Source organism: Ambystoma mexicanum, chromosome 1q (assembly GCF_040938575.1).
Source record: "Ambystoma mexicanum isolate Mex_15411 chromosome 1q, UKY_AmexF1_1, whole genome shotgun sequence".
NCBI lineage: Eukaryota > Metazoa > Chordata > Amphibia > Caudata > Ambystomatidae > Ambystoma > Ambystoma mexicanum.
Window position 1 is genome coordinate 1091014163 of NC_090922.1, and position 22026 is coordinate 1091036188.

At 45.2% G+C, this 22026-nt stretch overlaps 1 protein-coding gene across 2 annotated transcripts in view; it reads right to left on the bottom strand.

Annotated features, from left to right (window-relative positions):
• Nucleotides 1-22026, bottom strand: part of TGFBR3 (transforming growth factor beta receptor 3) — a 486836-nt gene that overhangs the window by 170141 nt on the left and 294669 nt on the right. For both annotated transcript variants that reach the window (XM_069641782.1, XM_069641781.1), the window contains exon 6: nt 10035-10182. In XM_069641782.1, the coding sequence (XP_069497883.1) occupies nt 10035-10182 (148 nt within the window). The remainder of the gene's footprint in view (nt 1-10034; nt 10183-22026) is intronic.

Below are 22026 nucleotides of genomic sequence, written 5' to 3' on the forward strand. Positions count from 1 at the left end.
CTAGACATAACTAAGGATAGATCCAGCACCAGATATTGGGGGATGACAATGGCAGCCCAAACAGCTAAACAAATAATGACGCAGAAGGCACTCATAGACACATGGAAAGCGGAAATCCAAACACCGAATATAGGTACTATACTACGGTGCATGAGGCATTGTCCCGAATCGACCTTTGGTTAGTGTCAGCGTCATGGTCGAATAGACTACGCGGAAGCAAGATCTTACCACGCACCCTATCAGACCACTCCCCAGTGGTGATAACCCTTTCATTAACAACTAAAGCTAAACCTCGAACATTATGGAGGATGGCACCAGCACCACTACCGGACACTGCATTGGTGTCAACACTAAGCGAAGAAATAGAAGGGTTCTTCACAATAAACGAAAAATCAGTAACACGCTATACTACAATATGGGGGACATTTAATGTATGAATGTGTGGTACGATGATATCCTCTACAGCTGCTATACGCAAAAGCACTAGACATGACCTGGGCAAATTAGAGGAGACAATAAGGAAACTCGAAAATGAATGTGGGTCGACCGGAGATACAGCACTCCTGGGGTTAATTAAGGGTAACCTATTGAAGTGTCGAGAGCTAGCTGTTCCGCTTTATGGTGAAACAGGTTCAGGCCCGTAGATATGGTGAAGAGGACAGACCTGGATGCCTCCTGAGAGGCGAGAGGAGGACGCAATACATCACAGGCATAGAGGGACCAGAAAGACAGTTCATAACTGAAACAGAAAAGATAAACACAGTGTTTTTTAAATACTATCAGAAATTGGACACAAATACCAACACTAGTACAGTGGAGGAAGTAGATCGATACCTAAGTGGGAAAGCCCTCCCAGTCTAGACGACGAAGGCAGAGAAAAACTAGGTGGTCCAATTACACTAGAGGAAGTGGCAGAGGCTATCTCGCCGCTGGCCTCGGGCAAGGAGCTAGGTACAGATGGATTGGGAATAGAACTCTATAAGACATATAAGACATATAAGGACGTCCTGGCCTCCTGTCTACTCAGGGTATGGGAGGGGTCGTGTACCAGCGGTTTCTCCCACCATCACTATCAGATGCGGTAATAACGGAATAGTATCCTCCTATTGCGCACTGTCACTAATAAATTCAGATGCAAAAGTGTTTGCGAAGATTCTAGCAAACAGGCTGCTCTCATACATGCCTAGTCTCGTACATCCTGATCAGTCCGACTTCATTCCGGGTAGATCGACGGTCCTGAATCTGTTACGCCTATTCGGGAATGTATCACAGATAGACTCTGGAGCCTCCACAGTCGCTGCCTCATTAGATGCCGAAAAAGCATTCAATTCAGTTTCATGGAACTTCCTATTTGGTGTACTGATTACATTGGTTTACATTGGTTTACATTGGCCAGGGGCACACGACAGGGATGCCCCTTCTCCCCCTCCTGTTTGCTCTCACACTAGAACCACTTTCATGACGGATTAGAGACCACCATGGACACAGAGGGACACAGAGGGATGCATGTAGCAGGACCCCTACAGATAATCTCACTATATGCAGATGACACCTTATTGTATTTACAAAATGCTAGTACAAACATCAAACCAGTAATGGAAGAGGTAGCCACATTTACAAATCACTCAGGATACAAGATTAATATCACTAAATCTGAGTTATTCCCACTCACAGAGAACACTAAAGAACCAGTGGACCTGCATGGATTCTGTTGCGCTCAAACAGGGGTTGTAATATCATGAACACAGAAACTACTATATGAAAAGAACCACGAAGCATACCTAAATAAACTAGAAGTTAAATTGAACCTATGGTCCAAATACCCCATTTCATTATATGGAAGAATCTCACTTTTGAGGATGATAGTAGTACCCAAATTACTATTTTAATACTATTCCAATATGGCCAGGTCGCAAATTCTTTATTAAGCTCTGAACATTAGCGGTGCGGTTTATATGGGGAGGTAAAGTGGCTTGAATGAACTGGGAATCCCTGACGGAACCCTATGACAGAGAGGCCTAGCGGCTCCAGATTTCAAACTGTACTACCTGGCAGCGCAGGCACACTACGCAGGATATTAGTGTAGACAAGGCCACAGTCCACCACACCAGGCACTGGAGCGCTATGGGGCATTCCCAGCTGATCTCAAATCAACCATACTGGATGACCACTATGTAGACTCATGTACATTCGACTCAGTGCGCACGCCAGAGAACGCGTGGACTTGAAAATGTCACCGATTGGGCATAAATAAGTCCTACAGTGGTAAAATCTCATTGTGGAATTGCCCAAGACTCCCCCCTACATTTGACAGTAATATTCAGATGACATGGGACCCAGGGAAGGTCATGAAACTAGAAGATATATACCCAGAGGGCAGATGTGTTACTGAGGAATTTAAAGAGAAACTGGGAAATGACCTTGTATGTATGCTACAATATTATCGAATTCGAGCAGCGGTAAGGAAGAGGTGGCCATCATTCCCCCAGGAACAGATACCATGTGACTGTATTGAAATGGTGGTTCAGGGAGATAACCAGAAGGGTCTACTGTCTAGGCTATATGGGAAAGTACAAGGCGGAATAGAACCACACAGTAAAAATTAAATGGGAAGGGGACATGGGGACAACTACAGATGAGACCAAATGGCAGAGGTATTGTCTCCTAACAAAGGACGTCTCACCTAAAGCACGACTCTGACTCATACAATTCAAAGTACGGAACAGAATACATTACACACCAGCGAAAGTGGCACGATTCTCGCCTAACACAACAGATAAATGTCTGAAATTTAGACAAGAGGGTGCAAACACCATGCACATGTTCTGGAACTGTCCAAATGTGACATCATTCTGGCTGAAGCATTGTATACAATAACCAAGATTCCCCCTAGACTCCTACCCCTCAAATACCTGCTAAGAGACATTGGGCCTCATTCCGAGCCAGGCGGTAAATTACCGCCTGGGTCGTACCTTTACCACCATGGCGTAAACTACGTTTACGCCATGGTGGTTGGCGGACTTACCGCCCCATTCCGAGGTTGGCGGGGCGGTAAGTCCCCAATCCCCATTTACCCTTCCCCATTCCCATTTTTGCCCCATAGGGCATAATGGGAGTGGGGAAGGCGTTAATTACGCCACCGTAAATTACGGTGGCGTAATTAACAACAAGGTCCCTTAGCGCCATGGATTTTAACACCTGCTAAAAGCAGGTGTTAAATCCTCCATGGCGCTAAGGGACCTCGGAATCAGGCGGTAAGGGTCGGCGCTGTTTACGCTGCCGTAAACCCCTTACCGCCTGGGTCGGAATGAGGCCCATTATTAAGGTCAGTATCAAAATACGTAGACTATTCAACATGGGCTGTATAATAGCAAAGAAATGTATCTTGTTAAAATGGAAATCTAATTCAGCACCGACAATACATGAATGGCTAAGAGAACTAACGTATGCAAATGAGAGGGAGGAGGTATATGTTGGAACAGTGACAGCAATGAGCAAACCTAAAGACATCTGGGGACCGTTCCGAGATTATCTGAGTGATAAACAAGAACATAGAGCTGGTGCTATAGCTACCAAAGACTAGAAAAGTAAGAAATGTTACATGTTCTTTGTAAAACTGTGATGATATAAATGTATAAGATGTTGGTCTTGCTGTAACCTACATGCAAGCAATCTAAATAAAGTAAAAAAAAAAACGAATATATATTCAAAGCACCATCAGGGGCTTGAGATTACGTATACGAGAGCATTAGTACACAGTGGGCAATCAAGACCCCAAGTTGTCACTTGCAGTGAACTGGCAGACGGCCCATCAGTGGGATGACAAAAGAGACCTTAGATGTACTGGACTAATAAAAGTCACCCTCGGGAAAGGAGGGGGTGACAGAGAACGTAAACGGAGGCAGACGGAAGCCAAAATTATTTGTAAATTATGCACCACAGAAATTGGACTTAATTCAGACAATGAAATGGTGGCATTTATACAAGTAATTTGTGAGTTAGTAAACCCAGTGCTGTGACTTACTATTATTATTTGTGATTCTGTATGTTTTTGCCTTTCATATTATGGAAAAACAGTTGTGAATTGGAACAGATCTTAACCGCCCCCTTAGGGGATGTAAACAAAGAGCCATGCAAACTCCATCATTAAGAATATAGGGGAGAGGAGCAAGATGGATCATGTACCACGATTGCTTGTTAAAAGAGCGAAGTCTAAGGGACAAAATGAAGATCAGAGATAATTTGTAAAAGTAAGTATGGGCTATTCGAGATGGGCACACGGTGGCCTTAAAATCAAAGGATGGGTGAGTATGATAATTTGCCAACATGAAAAACATGAGAGTTAAACATCAATATGGAAAAAATATTTTTTACAGTGTATTAATGCAATGACAAAATTGGATTAACATTTAGTATTGTGACAAACGTAATGAATGAATCTTCAGAGTTGCGCGGCAAATAGTCCTTTACAGAAGGAGTAAGAATTGTGCATAGTAAAGAACTAGTTCAGCTATGCAATATAAAATAATTTACGTAATACATGAACGCTTTATATATAGATATGCGGTTATGCACACTCGAATGCGCTTAGTGAAAAAGTACCATCCAAAATGGCTGACTTAGTAACAATAATAAAGGCTGAATCCAATATGGTGGCCGCGGGGAAAGGATACACGCGAATCGCTGCGAGGAGTGAGCTGTAGCTTCAGAATGCCTTGGGTAAGAGATTTTTGAAAATCGTTACAAATCTAACCTCAAATTAATGAAGTTGATGCCAAGGAAACTAAGTGAGCAAAAATGGCATTTAGCTAAAATGGCATAGTTAGAGAATCGGAATCAATATTAAGGGTAGCAGAAAGTATATTCTAAATGGTGATTGAGGTGTACTGATGCTGTTGGGAATATATGGAAGCCATAACTTCAAACAACAAATACCTCCTTTTGTGATGAATACAGGTCTTAAAAAGGATAAAATCCTATATATAATGTTTCAAAAAAGCAAAATAAGCAAATACAGAGCAAGCCAAGGATATAGAGGTGAGAACACCACCTTATAACCTGCACTAAAGTTGACCCTAAAGGTGATGAAATAGGGATTCGGGATTTTACCACACTAAAACAAATTGTTATATCGGGACACAACAAATGAAATCATATGTGATTGGTGAATGAGCTAATACACGGGTGAAACCAAAGTGTCATAGTAAGAATGGTGTGACACTTCACTCACGGCAATATCACCTAGTACAATGATGGGTGACAGCAAACGTGCAATGCAACAGAAATTGATGTACTAATTTGTCTCTGTAACTAATGAGGTATACATTTTTCCTATCTCTCCCACCTGTGTGATCCTCCCTGTTACCCACCCATATGTGTCTGTCTTAAATTGACTTTAATTGAATTATACATGCTACTTTTTTGCCAAACAATCATTATTATTCTAATCATGTCACAAACTTATGTAAACTATATGATTTGCAATGATGGATTTATAGCCCTGTCTTGATGAGGACCGTAGCAGGTCGAAACGCGTGTTGACTAGAGGGACATCCAGTGAACAGTCATAAATAAAAATCTAAATTGCTGAAAATTCGATTTAGTGTGCATTGAATAGTAATTTCTTTCTAATTCACCAACGGACAGGCTCATGGCAAAGGTTGACTTACCTGTTTGCTAAGTTTGAATATAAGGGCTCGAGGATACCCTCAGCCAACTTGTCAAGTGGCAGTTCAAAAACCCCACACAAATGCAATAATCGGATTTGGAGGGACAAGCGCATTGAGCCGATAACTCCTCGGATGTTCCATTTTTAGTGGAATATAAACTGACATAATAACCTGTGTTTAAATTCAGAGGTTGCCTCTTGCTTAAAATTGCAAGTCCCAGAAGCCTCTGAGTGAACCGACTACTCTCAGATGCTGTGGGTGTAGTGATGGGCTACACAAGTGAGATGAGATAAGTGCTGGTTTATCACAGGCCATGGAAGCGCAGGTGGTCCAGACCCTTTTGATGTCTCAGTTGCCAATTCACCCTGGTTTATGAACCAGTTTATTGCCCACCTGAAAACTCATGTTGCTTTTGACAGCTAAATCTTGGAGCTGCTTTGCAGGTCTCACCTTGACAACTGGGGTAATGCATGATCTGGTGATTTTTTGCAACTGTGTTCCTACCCTTTGGCTGCATCTGCATTGCCGGTCATGTTTGTACATTGCCAGTGTCTGCTTTCTTTCTATTGTCGAAGCTGTTTTCTATACTGACTTATCATAAATCAAGGTTGCTTTGTCTATCTGGTTTTCCTGCTCTTCTGCGTAAATGGTCATTCTGGGCCCTGGTTTGTTGGGTGTGTACGCAAGACCTGCAGTTTAGTGAGACATTCCTGAAACTGTTCTAGAATTCCCGGAGATCCCCAAGGCCTTTGTCTAGCTTTCGCCTTTCCGTCTTGACATTGCAGTTTTTCTGTAACTGCCTTGTGGTCTTTGAACTCTGTGGCCCTGGTTATTGCCATGAAAGTGGTGTTTGCGGGTTGGAGAACAGAGTCCTTTTGTAAAGGGAACTGTATTTTGGGCACTGTAGGAAAGATCTTTACGAAATGTGATAAAGGTTTATATAAATTTGCTATCTTTTCCGCATTCAGGGAATGGTGCCTAGTTAAACCTTTAATGTGGTAAGAGTAGGTCCGCTCTTCCTGCCTTGTTTAATGCAAGTAGGAATGTGTCCTCTTTTTATTTCTTATAGTCTCGGTATGGCTGTGAGATAGCTTTACAGACATCAGCCATGGTAAACATCTTAGTAAACCTGTATTCTCCTTATACTGATCCCTGTCGCAGAGGAGCCACTGACTGGGCACCACAGCAGAGTAACGCCTTATGCCTCAAAGTGGGAGGGCTTTGGCCGCCCCACGCCAGGGACTGGCGCCGCCCATGGATAAAAGGTTAGTTAGATGAGTTTGAGTACGTGTTGATTGGGTTAATGAGCATGAATGTATGAATGGGGACGGATTACATTTTACAGCTTGGCATTTTGGTAGATAATCATTAACTGGAGGCGAAGCCATACATGACAAAATTTCATACATGCAGGGTGTAAGCCCTGCTCTGGTTCAATTCCTTCTTTTCGGACCATTCTTACTCCACCAAAAAGGCATCTTCCCCTCTACTAATTAATACTTAACCTGTGAAGTCCTCCAAGGTTCCTCCCTATCCCCTCTTCTTCTCAATATCTAAATCAAACTTCTTTCTAATCTAATTCACAGCTTCTATGGGGAGGTGTGAGCTTATCATTTTGGGAAGTATATGTTGAGCACATATTACATTGAACCAAATCGGTTATTGGCCCGATGTTTCTAGGGTAAATCTGTTCCCCTAACAATCAGTGTTCTGATGTTTTTTAGGAAGCTGGGATTATTTCAGTGGTAAACTGGAATGATTTTTAAATTAATGGATTGATATCTGTTTGTAAGTAGATTTTAGTAGTTTTATCTGTTTATTTTGTTTTTTCTTCTTTTTTAATATGTGTGGATTTACTATTGTGAAAGGTTTAAACTTCTTTTCTGTATTTTAAACCGTAACACAATAAAAGAAATCACAGTTTCACCCTCTGCCTCCTCTCATACACACCCAAATATACTTCACACGAGACCACACCACTAAGACATTTTATCAGGTAACTGCCTGCCCTAATGGCACGGATTCATGATAAAAACCCAGGAGGGTAGTTCAGGGGCAACGCGTTTGTCTTGGAAGCAAGTCAACGAAGCACAACACAGGTTTAGATCCTGGTCCCACGAGACTGATCTCCGGTGTTAAGCACATAATAAAAGATTATTTCATTTAATTAAAAGCTTTTGGCTTCACCTAAAATGCTGGAAATCTGAAAATTCTCTTCTTCTGTAACGAAAGCTCTCCTCATTCACAATCCCAGAGCACAAAACATGTGTGCAACTATCCTCCATGTCATCGTCCTCCCCCACCTCCAAAGTGTGTTACAAGGGTGTAATCGTCGACAGTAACCTCTCCGTAATTCCCCGACATCACCCAAATCTCAACTACCACAGTCTTCACAAGGCAGTGCCAAGATGCCTTCTTGGCAAAAGTCAGTGCCAAAATAACAGTGTAAAGGTGTTTTGTGACTATTCCAAAATGAAGCCCATGAAATCTACTACTTCAGTGGTGAGGACATCTTCTGGGTGGTTTGGTAAACTGCAGTCAACATAAAAAGTTTACCTCTATCCCTTGGCTATATGTTATCTATCCATTGTGAGGACATTGGTTGGCTGTTGTTGAACTGCTGCCTTCAATATCCATTTACGTTCTGTGTGTACAGCTTGACCTTCTCTGCACAATTCAGCCGCCAGAGATAACAGTTGTAAGGCATGTGTGACCATTAAAAATGCTGCTTTAATTGAATGTTACACATTTGGAAAGCCTAGCTATTTTATTGTTAAACCAAATTAAAATACAGCATGAATGTGAAAAACACGATCAATGCACGAGAAGCATAGAAAGGAAAACCGTTTCATGAAAGCATCAACAAATATCTCTCACATATAGACAGTTCCACTCACAGCATTGAAAAGTTATTTATTATACAAGCAGAAATTAAATAAAATTAGCCTGTTAAAGCAGCAGTCAACAAACCTGTCCCCAATTTAGGCAGCTCTACTGGCCCATTGAAAATGGCCACTGCTCTGAAAGAGCTTTCAGCAGGATGCACAGGAGGGAGTAGCTGATTGACAACAGGATCCCTCCCTTGCACGTATCATCATTAGCTCTGACGGGAATGGGAGCAAAGCTAGCTCCAGCAAAACCTAAAAAGAATATGCTTAGAGAGAAGTTCTCATTGTGTACCCTCCTATACAGATTTCGTCTATTTTGCAGGTCGGAACAAGAAGACGTTTTTAATATGTGTTCTGCATGCACTGCAATTGTCAATGCTCCACAACCCCATTCTAAATGCGGCATTCAAGCCATGCTCAGTGTGTGCTGACAAATTGTACTGCCATGCTTTTTAGTCACACCATTGTGCCACTGTGATCTAGCTAACAAAAAGTCAATTCCCAATTTACACCAGAAGTTTTTTTATTGTTTATCATTGCACGCATTTGTACCAATACGGATTGTGGTATTTTGGTGAATCGCTGACAATTTAAAGATCTGATGACTAGACAATATGTGAAACCTCTGTTTCTGATAATGTGTGACAGGCGTAACGTCACAATATTTGGCAGGATTACTCCAGTATTCCACACTGTTGTATGCACATTTGTCCCGACTGGTCGTGAGGCAGTCGAGAGCCCATCACGATGAATGTTGAAGACTGTGCAATATTCCAGGGTGCAGAGCATGGCACTGGATAGCGCCGACATCAAAAACACCACAAAAGGGGCCGTTTTTCTTACCTATCTGCAGCGCTTTGCTCCACACAATGGGGACTTCACTGTCCCAATAACAATGTGCCGCACCAAGTGGCAGGCGCTGTCGCACGCCATACAACACTGCTTTTCAGCCTGGCGCTGGGCTCACCTCGAAATAGGGACCTCTGTACTCAAGAAGACCCAACTCTAAACTACTGGGCACTGCTTGTGCAAGTAATGGATTGGAGTGCATGCACACACGCACAAATGCATGCATGCCAGCATCAACGTTTTGGGGGGCTGGATGGCAGTTGTGATAGCTGTTAGTGAGCGGGGTCCTTAAACCCATTGTGCTCTGGTGCCCACTCACCCCATCTGAGCACATGAGGTTGCATAGCAATTTCAACTTCCTATAGGGTCATTAGATACATCTTTCACCCCAATTCAAAGGATCTTTAGTTTCAAAAAGTTGCTCATCATTGGTGTCGTGGGCCATCTAAAGACTGAGCCCAGCACGTTGGCCTTTAGCTTCTTCATAGGGGGTCTGATATCTCTCTCTCTCTCTCTCTCTCTCACACACACACACAAACACTGAGCAAATATTTCAATTCTACATTAGCTGTTAGCAGGAAGATTCCGTTCAAAACAGGAAGATAAGACAAGAGTTTCATCAACTTACAAACACTTCCAGTTTTCCTTGAACGTCATGTGATTTGATAACCCAATTGACGGCCTTTTCACACTTGAGGATAAGCACAAGATCTCGCACAAGCATGGCGTCTGGTAGAAGTGGTCTGATATCAATGATTATATCCACCTGGAAAGAACTGTATGTGGAAATGGAAGACAAAGTCAGCGCTCAATGCCAGATCTTTTCAGCCATCAGTCTCCTTTCAATCCATCATGCTAAAGTGTCTGGCCAGCTGATTAAAAAGCTGGACAGGATCCCAGACAGCACATGTGGGAAACACATTGCTTCGGCGCGCGCGCGCACACAACTATTTTACAAAGCCAGTGTCCCTGCGCCTTAGGGGCCACTTATTGCAGAAGCCCCGTTCAGATTCATCGTCCCACTGGTGCCTTTTCTATTCTATTTTACCATGGAAAACGTGCCTTGCAATATGCTCGTGGAAAATAAACATACATTTGATTTCAAACAAATGATAGCGCCTTAGAATATCATTTCCTAATGCTCTATTAATGTCATAAAAGCAAACATCCATCATAAACAATACAATAAATGGAAGGAAAAAATGGCCGACACAGAAAACTAGATAACATTTGATTTGATAAAAACAACCTAGAAAAATAAGTCACATCTGCCAGCATCATTATCAGTACCTCTGACCCTTTTTCAGTCTTACCCTCCAGGCCTACACAAGGCATTTACAGGTAATATACACTGCAGGCACATCGCTAGAATGAACACACACATGGCCTCATCAATCGTCCAACAACCTCGAGCCAGAAATCATGGCTTTAGGTACCAAGCCCTCAATGACAGTGTCGCTGAACATATTAAAAAGTGGAGCTAGTTTCGTTTGTGCTGCCAAACAACGGGCACATGGAAGAGTCATTATTATTCCATTTATGGCAAAAGGCTTGCAGTCGGTAAGATCCCTATGCGCAGCTTAAACAACCTCATAACCCTCATTCAACTTTATGCTGCAGTAACGCATCAGGACCGACGACCCTGCAGCCTTAGAGCCATTGTCGCTGCCGACGACCCTGCAGCCTTAGAGCCATTGTCGCGGCCGACGACCCTGCAGCCTTAGAGCCATTGTCGCGACCGACGACCCTGCAGCCTTAGAGCCATTGTCGCGACCGACGACCCTGCAGCCTTAGAGCCATTGTCGCGACCGACGACCCTGCAGCCTTAGAGCCATTGTCGCCGTCAGTCTTTACCAACACTGCAGCCTTTAACGCTGACTTGGTGAAATTGGATATAATACTTGGATTAGTCCAGTGCTCTCTGAGACCCAGGTGGTCTAACAGCTCCTTAACACAGATAATCCACAGTAAGGAAGAACCCCTGCTTGGGTAATGGCATTGATCAAAGCATCTTTGCATTGAAGCAGGGAACCATTTGACCATAGTGGAGCCCAGTAAACGGCAGGCCGCAATCGCATGATGAATTCATACGTTGTATCCCTGTTTCTAGGAATATAGATAAGGTGGATGCAGAGAGAGGTAAACCCAAGATGGCCTTTAAATACATATTTTTTACAGTAGCTAGGGACCGGATACTTGCCTGCCCCCATAACTCTAGCCCATTAATTGCGGCCTGCCTAGCTTGGGCTTTAGAGGCCTCAAAAGAGACACGGACTGCGCCGTTGCCCTGCTCAGTAGTGAACCTTGCAAGGGCGCCACTGTACCTTGCCAATGTAACCCTTGCTTTGTCCAGATGCATGTTCCAGCAACATTACCCTTACCCCCAGTTAGTCATAAAAATCAACCTGTTTGACTGGGCGCTCGTCCAATTCCAGCCTTAATCCTCTGTGATTTCTCCTGGATCGGGAACTAAACACCATTGATTTTGTCTTTGTGATGTTGAGAGCCAGGCCGTTAGTCTTAAAGAAATCTACGAATATCCCTAATTGCTGGCGTGCACTAGTAGGTGAGAATAACAATAATACAGCGTTATCAGCAAACAATAGGGCCGGATTCTTGTCTCCAGCTAACGTGGGGGCATCTCACTGGGAAGCCAGGAGCTCGCCGAGTACTCCTTTAATAAAGATACAAAATAATTTACTGCCATCTATTCCCCAATGGACCACAGCTATGTTGCCCGGGTACAGGATCTGGATGGCATGTAGCAGGTGTACCAGAATGTTTAGACCTCGAAGGACCTCCCACAGACGGCTCCTGGGCACTGTAACAAATGCTGTCCACAAATCTACATAGACTGCGTAGACGCACATTTTCCTGAGGACAGCATACTTATCACATATCAATCTCAGCCGTAGGTTTTGATCGACTGTGCTCAACCCCCCACTAAACCCTGCTTGGCAGTGGCTGATAATATGGTTGTCTGTAATCCAGAATTCAAGATGAGAGAGTATTGCACTGTGATAGATTTTGCCCCCTGCGTCCAGTAATAATGTTGGGTGGTAATCAGCAGGCGATTCTCTAGCTCCCTTTTTGTAAATGGGAACTATCTAATGCGCAGGTCCATGATGCGGGGACAACATTTTATTTCAAAACAGCATTAAATAATTAAGTAAGATAAGGGATCCAAATAACCGGCTCTGTAGCATACAAGTCTATTGGGACCCTTTCTGGGCCCGGGCCTTCCCTGATTTTTGGCTGAGTAGGGCTCTACCTACTTCCTCACTTGTGAGGACGAGCGCTGGGTGCTCATGCACTACCACCCTCAGACTATAGTACCCTTCTCGGTAATACCCCGAATTAGAGATCTCTCTTTCCTGTAAAGCCCTGAGAAGTAATCAGCCAGGTGTATTCAGTAATACAACCCTGCAATGTATACCCAATGTTACACCCTACCCACATTATGCCCCAGACAGCACCTGGAATCACCGTTACCTATCAAAGTCAATAATGCACCCCAGGTATCCTCACCTTTGGCCTGCCTGCGCTCCATATGATACCAGGGGGTCCTGACCTATGTGTATTTTTCATTGATTTCTGTGGCTTTGAAAGCATGGGCTGCAACTTCCCAGTCAGCTTCTCATATAAATTGACTAGTATTGCACCATCCAGCGAGTCTGTAGTAACAAACTTGTCCAGGAGTGGAATCATGTCGCGATATGCCATGGGCAGAATTTTATCCAGGTCAAGGTTTCCCCCACTTGATGTTGCATCTAGCATGGCCAGTAAGAACCAGTGGGACCCGAGACTCAGATGTCTTATATTTCTCCGGCATCCATCAGTGCCCGAAAGGACTCCTTGACCTCCAGCACCAGGTGATGATGATCACTTTCCATCCTGCGCTGGATGCTGAAGCTATTCACAAGATACCAAGCTTCTACATTTGCAAAGAGGTAGTCTATTCTGCTTTGGGCCAGCTCGTTATCAAAGGTCAGAACCACAGGATCATCCCCAGGGAAACGACCATAACAAGCCCCAAGGTTGGCCGAAAGCTACAGAATAGTTAACTTCAGCATTCCTATGTTGCCTTTTTGGTTTAATAGAGTTGAGGCTGCCTATGCCCAGTGAATATCTTTCTCATCCATAATTTCGGTCTTGCTTTCCAATGGCTCAACCTGGAGATTGAGATCCCCCGTGACCAATATACTGAAGGAACCGAGCAAGCTTGTTCTCCAGCAATGAATATGCTTGGTCCAACTGACACAATGGCAGGGTCATTTTTTTGTGATATGGAGACAACTTGCATTAATGATTGCTGTTCAATTGCCAATATATATTGCACCATTTTGTAGTCTTTCATTGAGTTTGAATCAAATCCTTGCCATATGGGCCTGCCAATCTTACACAGGGTGCTATATCACTACGAATAATCAAAAGACACCCCATTTTTGCCCTCAGCCAATGGGTAACCTTATTAGTCAGGCTGTCCCCCGGTTTGTGTTTTAAATTCAATGGTTCAGGGACATCCGCCAGATAGAAATAAGTGGGCGGCGGGTTACTACCATTGTCGCTGCTTTGCTTAGTGTAAGTATTGGGGAACATGCCCTTGACAGGCTTTATTTCATGGCCCTGCCCATGCGGGCGAGGATGTGGGGCCAAATGGACTGTTGTATTCTCCTGAGTGTGCCCTGTCAGTATGTCACAGTTGCTCTTTTGTATCCCACCTGGCGCCCGGCCCTCAAACTCAGGAACCCTATCTGCCATCACAGTCTTTACTGCTTTACGCTCCAAAGGTGGCCGTGAGCGTGAAACCAACCCCTCCACCACCCCATGGTGCTTGCTCAATTCTAATTTCAGTACTTTGTTTTCTATTTGCAGTGATGCAACCAGCAATAGTGCATGCTTGCAGCCCGCACAACAGCGCATACCACAATCTATGCTAGTATTACCCCCTGTCTCGACCGTCTGGGATACGGGGCCAGAGGGAATGGGTTCAGAAATGATATTGGCGCCTGTCTCCTGGTCACTCAAGATCTCAAACCTGTTACTAATAACAGGTTTGGGTGATAAAAGGTGCACCGGGTTACATCTGAGCCCAGTGCATCTCCAGCCCCACCCATGCCCCCTCCATCACTTCCCTGTATAATGTCTCCAGTAGGGTGGTGGTTGACCTAAACTGGTATGCTAAATAATTCCCCATCGTGCTGATCAGGGTGGTTGGGAACTTCATAACCAAACAACATTTCCCCAACTTCCACTAAAGCATTGAGAGGAATTTTGTGGGTCCTCAAATTATCCCAGGCTATTTGTCGCATCTCCTCTACACTGAGCTTGCATGGGGGAGGGTTTCTTTGCTTGGCTAGATTAGTTTAGTTTAGTTTAGTTTGTTTATTTATAAAGCGCGTCCGAACCCTCAGGTAGCTGGGCGCATAATCATGTGCACAGCAGAGTTACATATCGTTACAAGAGCACAATAATACAACAATCAGAGCACATACATTAGTCCATGCTCTGAGTAGTTACCTACAGATAGTAGAATAAATAGAAAACAAGGTACAAGATGGTTACATTGGAGAGTGAGGACCGGGTTACAGGGTGGTCCTGAATAGGATATAGGCAGGGAAAACATTACTACATGGTGGAGAACGGCGGCTGGCCGAGCGTGTAGGTGAGAGACTAAGGGCCTCATTACACGGAAGGCGGTAATGGTTAACGGCCACCGTTAATGGTAACGGTGACCGTTAACCATTACCGCCTTACTATGAGGTCCCTTAGCGGGTTGGTGCTTTAACGCCTGCTTTTTGCAGGCGTTAAAAACCAACCCGCTAAGGGACCTCGGAGCTAATTACGGCACCGCAAAATTGTGGTGCCGTAATTAGCGCCTTCCCCATTCCCATAGAGCCCTATGGGGCAGAAATGGGAATGGGGAAGGGCAATGGCGGAAGGGGGATTTACCGTCCCACCAACCTTGGAATGGGGCGGTAAATCCCCTTTCCGCCAAGGCGGTGCCGGTAATTTACCGGCATGGTCCAGGGTGCTAATAGCACCCTGGATCACCGCCTTCCGTGTAATGAGGCCCTAAATGTTTAAGCTAATAGCCATGATTTCACCATTGCTCTGAATGGCCAAAACGCGGCTTCCGATCTAATTGCAAGAGGGAGAGCGTTCCAGCATTGCGCTGCGAGAACTGGGAAACTGGAACCACCTGCTGTTTTTAGGTTGTAGTTGGGGATCTTTAGTTGGTGCAGGTAAGGGGTTCCGGTGGGTCTAATAGAGCAGTGTCTAGAAAATTTGTCTGAGAGGTAGCGAGGGGCAGTGCGTGACAGGCACTTGTGGGTGATGACCAGCGTTCTTAGCTTAATTCTGTCACAGATCGGGAGCCAATGCCTTTCTTTGCTAACCGTGAATATGTGAGCCTTGCGCGGGCAGTTGAGGGCACATCTTAATGCATTGTTTTGAAGGATATGGAGGCTGTTCAAGTTTTTAGTAGTGGTGCCTAGGTAGAGTGTGTTGCAGTAGTCTAATTTAGACAATATCAACGCTCTAGATAAGGTGAGGCAGCTTGAGGGGGAGAGAAAAGGCCTGCAGGCATTGATCAATTTATTGGTGTAGGTAGTAGCTGCGATGGTGGACTTTATTTGTTTTTTTTGTTACAAGGTGGAGTCGAGGTAGACAACTTGTGTTTTGACCTCTTTGGAAACTTTTATGATGTTGCCATCAATGGTAAAGGATTGGCACCTTTGTTCCAGTTTGTTGAGGCGAGCCTAGGAACCTACGATAAGCAGTTCTGTCTTATCGTCGTTGAGGCAAAGACTGTGTGTGGCCATCCAGGCTTGGATTTCTAAGTAGATTTCATTAAGCTTTGCAACATCTTCTTCATAGCTGCCAGTGAGAGTGATGAGGACCTGAGTGTCATCCGCGTAATTAGTGTAGCTGACACCCAGATCGTCAAGACGGTCAAAGAGGAGCTTTGTGAAGATGTTGTAAAGTGTGGGCGAAATACAGGAGCCTTGGGGCACTCCACATGTAATTGGGATAGGATCCGCAGCCGCGGAGGGGGCGAAGACCCTAGTCGATCTGTCAGACAGAAATGCCTGGATCCACTTAGTGGCATTCTGAGAGAATGCAGCAGCCGAGGAGAGGTGTTGAGTGAGGATCTGGTGGTCAACCAGATCGAAGGCAGCGGATAGATCCAACAAGAGCAAAATGGCCAGTTTGCCCTTGTCTTTGGCATCATCCATTTGGATTTTTAGGTCCGTTTCAGTCCCATGCCTTGGTCTAAAGCCGGATTGTCGCAGGCCTAGGAGGTTATTGTCTTCCAAATGTGGTTGTATTTGGAGGAAGGCAACCCTGCCCAAGATTTTGAGGAGAAATGGGACTGTGGTGATGGGTCTGTAATTAGTGGGGATGTTAGGGTCTAGGTTAAGTTTTTTGAGCAGGGGGTGGACCCACGCTTCTTTGAGGTTATTGGGGACCACTGAGTTTTTGAAGGAAGAATTGATCAAAGAGGTGATGAGAGGGGCTAGCTCATTCGCTCCGTCTTTGATGACGGGGGCGGGACAAATGTCACCTTTGCAGTTGGATGGTTTGAGACTGGCGATTATCTTGATTACTTCCTCTTCTGTAACTGGTGAGAAGTGGAAGGATAAACCAGCTTCCTTACTAGCCGTGGCAGACACCTCGTCATTAGTAACCACGCTACAATATGAGTCAACTTTCATTCCCTTGTTGCCCAAGCTCAATGTCATACAGGAGAGCCCTGCAATTTCGACGATCATGGCATTAGCCTCGTCAATTCGATCGACAAACTTGGAGTAGCGATGGATGGCAGGCTGGCAGCCTTTCTTTTAGACATATTGGAAGTCTATGGGTTCATGGACTATATTTATCAAAGTGCCTAGTGCTAAAGTGCCTCATGCTTAGTGCAAAACCTGTGGAACAATGCAAGTTACAATCGTGGCACTTGCGCACACCCAGTTCGAGGTAAGTGAGTGGACCTGCCCAACTTAGGTACGAATTCAATAAAAGTGCTTGACGCTAGTGCAAAAATCACAATACCAGATGGAATCCTATACAACTTTGTTTGGCCCTTAAGGGGCTATTAAAGTGCTATGGCGATCAATAAAAGAGGGGAATGCTTCAAGCCTTGTACAGAACCCCAGCCCCAAATGTGCAATGTGGCTTCTAGACTTGGGTTGTCAGGTACTAGTCTAAGTACAAAAGATTCAAGGATATGTGAATATTAAAATCCAACAGAAAATTAAAATGTTGAAGGCTAAAAATATTGCAACCTAAAAGTAAACATTGGGCTCATTCTGAGTAATCTGGCAAAAATCTGCTAAAACCGGCATTCCGGGATTAGCGATTCCGGTGGGGCAGGTGCCCTAATTCCCGGCATACTATGAGTATACAGGCACACGCACAAATCCAGGCCGGAAACAGCAATCCTGGCATGCCGGTATTAGCAGAGGACACATTTAAAGTAGCTGGCATTACCTGACACAAAATGGCGGTAATAATGTCCCTGCCCCAAAAATGGCAGTAACACTGGGAAAACAATGTGTGGCGGTAATAACAGTGCTGGAAACCGAAATGCCACAGAAACCGGAAGGAGTGCAGCGCCCATCATTAAAAACACAATCCAACTCTATCCACTGGTTACCTCAGCCATCCAGGCCCAAAACGGAGCCAAAAAGATGTCCCAGGAGCAAAGCACCCCAGCAAAGGATTCCCGCCTACGGAAACACAATTTTGCAGAAGCAGAGCTAACAGTCCTTGCGGACACTGTGCTGCAACATGCAGATGAACTTTTTGGGGCCAGGCAGCGGAAGACAAGCAGCATAAGGAAAACCGCCATATAAGTAGAGGTGGTGGCCAATGTGATGGCCGTAGGGCCGCACCCCGCACAAGAAAGGACTGTCGCAAGAGGTGGGACGGACTCAAAGCAAAGGTCTGCAGTGACACAGCGAAACACATGAGGGAGTCCACAGCCACTGGTGGTGGCACTGTGGATCCCCTACGATTCATGCCATGGGAGGAGCGCCTCAGCAACACTCCTCTACATGGAGTGAATCAAGGGCATTGGAGGCACTGAGGCTGGAGCAGGCACCCACAGACATATCATTAAGTACAAGTGCATATCCCCCCCCATTGCAAGCATCCACTAGCACAGCGCAAAGCAATGGGCATGTCAACTAGCCTGATCCATGCCATGTCATGCAGCTAAACACCTGTCAATGCCAGTGGTACCCCGAAACAATGCACATGTATGCACATCAGACACACCCAGCATGAAGTTGCCCCCTGCATGGCCACCCATCTGAGCAATACCACCCAGGTCAGACACATGATACCAACAACACTGGGACACATATATCATGGGATGGGTTGAATGCATGACCGACGACATGTGTGGGAAAGTGGTAACAACCTATCTCAATTCCCCAACAGGAAGCATGTCAGTGCTGCAGGCCCAGCCCAGCCAATGGCTGTAACACCTGCAGATACCCAGGCAGCACCACCAACAGCAGCTGCCCAGCTACCACCAGTACCCCCACCAGACACAGTTGACGTGTCACAGAACAGCAAAGGCATTGACAGTGCACATGTGCCAGTGGAAATTGCCCGACGCACCAGCACTCCCCTGCAGCATGCAACCCGTCCCATGTCATGGTTGTCCATTGCAGATATGACCGACACCAATGAGGAAGAGGAGGAGGCCAGGGATGCGTATGAGTCATATGCGGGGGACAGCGCACCTGGCTTCATTTCAGCCTCGCCCCCCCAATCCACAAAGTCTACCACCACTGGAGGATGGCAACCTGCGGGATATCCGTGCATGCTTGAATCAGATCGAGTGCCAGCAGGTGGACATCCACAACATGGCAGGGGAACAACTGTGCAAAATGCATGCTATGCGTGGCTGCATGCAGGGGTGTGCCCGCTGCATGGCACGCTCCCTGGGACTTGCCACTGCTGCGATGGTCACACTGAGCTAAAGGGTCCGCAAACACACGGATGCCACATTTTCCTCAGCAGAGGCACTTTCACAGGCTATGCAGTTGACACTGCAGTGCATTTGTGCACAGGGATCAGAGCCCCCCACCTCCAACACACCTACTGAGGGATACCTTGAAAGCACGCCAAGACGACGTTCAATGCGCCACCTCACCATAAGGTTGCAGGAATCAGACCCAAAGCCTAAATGTGCACAAACGTGAGGCATGGACACAGTAATGGCATAGTTGGGTGTTGTTGGGGTGGGTTATCGGGGAGGGTGTTGCTGGGTTTGGTGATTGGGGAGAGTGTTGTTGGGATGGGTGATTGGTGAGGGATGGGACGTCTCATCCATGTACATTCAAATATACACTTCCTCACGTAAAAACTTTTCACTTGCAGCATTGATTTTACATTAGTCCTTGGGTGCAGTTATTTATTGTGTACAATTAACAGTTTGTTTGCTTGTTTGTTTGTTTGTTTATTTATTTGCATGGTGCACCCGACCTGGGGGTATCTGGGCGCCTCGCAATGTGAAAGTTACAGGGATGCTTTAGGCTTACAAGTCCACTAGCCTTCTCAAATGTCCAATCAGTCGAGATAGGCTACAAATAAGTCAATAGTGAGAACTAATAAATAACCTGTAACGGGGGCTAGGGAGGCAAAGAACAACCCCCCAGAAAATATCTGGTTCCTTCTAATACATCCCGACTGGCTGAGGATGAGGCACGCCTGACAGCTTAAAGGGCTGCCAGAGTCATTCTCCTTCCCTGACCCTATTGCGATGTATAGAGACCACTAGTCACCTGGTACCGCCTGGAAGGAACTCGGTCAATTGCAGCTACACCCCTTAGTCCCCCACACACACTCCTGCTGATCTCTGCAATGAAATGAGGCTCAGGGTGGTCTGGGGCACAGCCTATATCACAATATATCCACAGGCAATCCCTGGTGCGGTGGACACCAAGCTTGTTGGCTGTAGCGGTTGAAGCAGGTGAGTTTGTGTCTTGCCAATGATAAATAATATTGGCACCACAAGGTTTGGTGCAAGGTATGGTTGATGAGGAGAACATCCTTCTAACAAGCTGTTAGCTTTGAGCTTTACAGGCGTGTGCAAGCCCCCTTCCCACACCTCCCTAGAAATCAGTACTTATCGTGCATGGCGTGCCTGCCTGTAACTTGGCAGGCAATAGCTCATGGTCTTCAACCCAACGATGAGCGGTGATGAACATAATTCAGATTGCCACAAATCTGGGCGAAGCTTGAGAAGGTCAGCACAGCAACCGGCTCCCAATCCAATGGCGAAAGCTCATGCACGCGGGGGATAACTACAAATGTAAAGTCCAGGTGAAGGGGGTGGGGCAACTGCGGAAGACGTTCCTTCCTTCTACAGTGGAACTCCAAACCCACACCTTTTCCCCCACAGGCTTACCTTCGAATATCCCCACAACTTATTGTATATTATTATTTTTCACTGCAGTCCTCGCCATTGCAACAAAATAATTAATAAAAGGAAGATGGTAGATGTGTGGCTTTCAAATCAGTGCTGCCAGTGATTACAAACATAACTTCCATCGCTTTAATAAGGCTGGTAACTAGGGCTCAGCTGGGCCCCCTGAAAAGTAAGAAGTAATTGGGGGGTTAAAAATGATCAAACAAATTACAAATAATCTGAATGGAAATTCGATATATGAGCCTTTTTTCTCATATATTTTGAGCCTGAAAATGGGTCAACATTTTACAATTGGGATGCTGGCCGAGCTGTGCCTTATCCTGAGCTTAGGTTAGCAGGGGATGGCCGATCATCCGCCGCTCCTTACAGCATTCCCGATCACCTGCTGTGCCCAAGCACTGAACGCTGCAACATCACTTCCGTTCTAAAGCCAGGAGATCTATAGTGCTGTGAAGCTGCTCTCGGTCTTGTAAACTACCATGCTTTTCTAATTGGTTTAGAAAACAATCCTGACTGTAGTTTCTGCACGCTTTTACAGGGACACCTCCATATTTTAATGCAATTTTCATTTGAATGGTATAGCCACACAGTCCTAAGAAGAACTGGGCATTTTGAATTCATTTCCTTAACCTGGCCGTAGCATCTGACAGTATTAGTTGCTATTTGCCCGGGTTAATTTCCTCCGGGAGCTCTGGGCCTCAATGGCAAAGATTTTCACTGAACGAGATATCAGGAGACATCTGTGTCCGGCTCAGATATTCACAGGATAGCTTACAAAAGGTTTCCAAAGTCTGAAACATCTTTGAAATGCTCACGTGCAAATGCGACTGACAGCGGGTTTTGTCATGGGCATCGCGGCTCCAGTTTTAGCTTTGAGAATCAGGTATAAGGCAGCAAGCCCAAAGCTGAGCTACTCAGGTGCATCTCGTGATTTACTCCAGTGCGCATCTTTAGGAATCAGGCCTTCTATGTTTGCATCAACACTAAAAGTGCAAACTATGAACATATGTTACACAACCCAAGAAAGGTACTGGAACTGGTCGTTTTAAAATCTTGAGTTTATGTGCAGAATTAATATCCACATACCTGTTCATACATTGTTGATGTTTTCCTTATATTTGATGTTATTCTGTTTAGACCAAAAATGTAAAATAAAAAAAAGGTTGCAATCTCT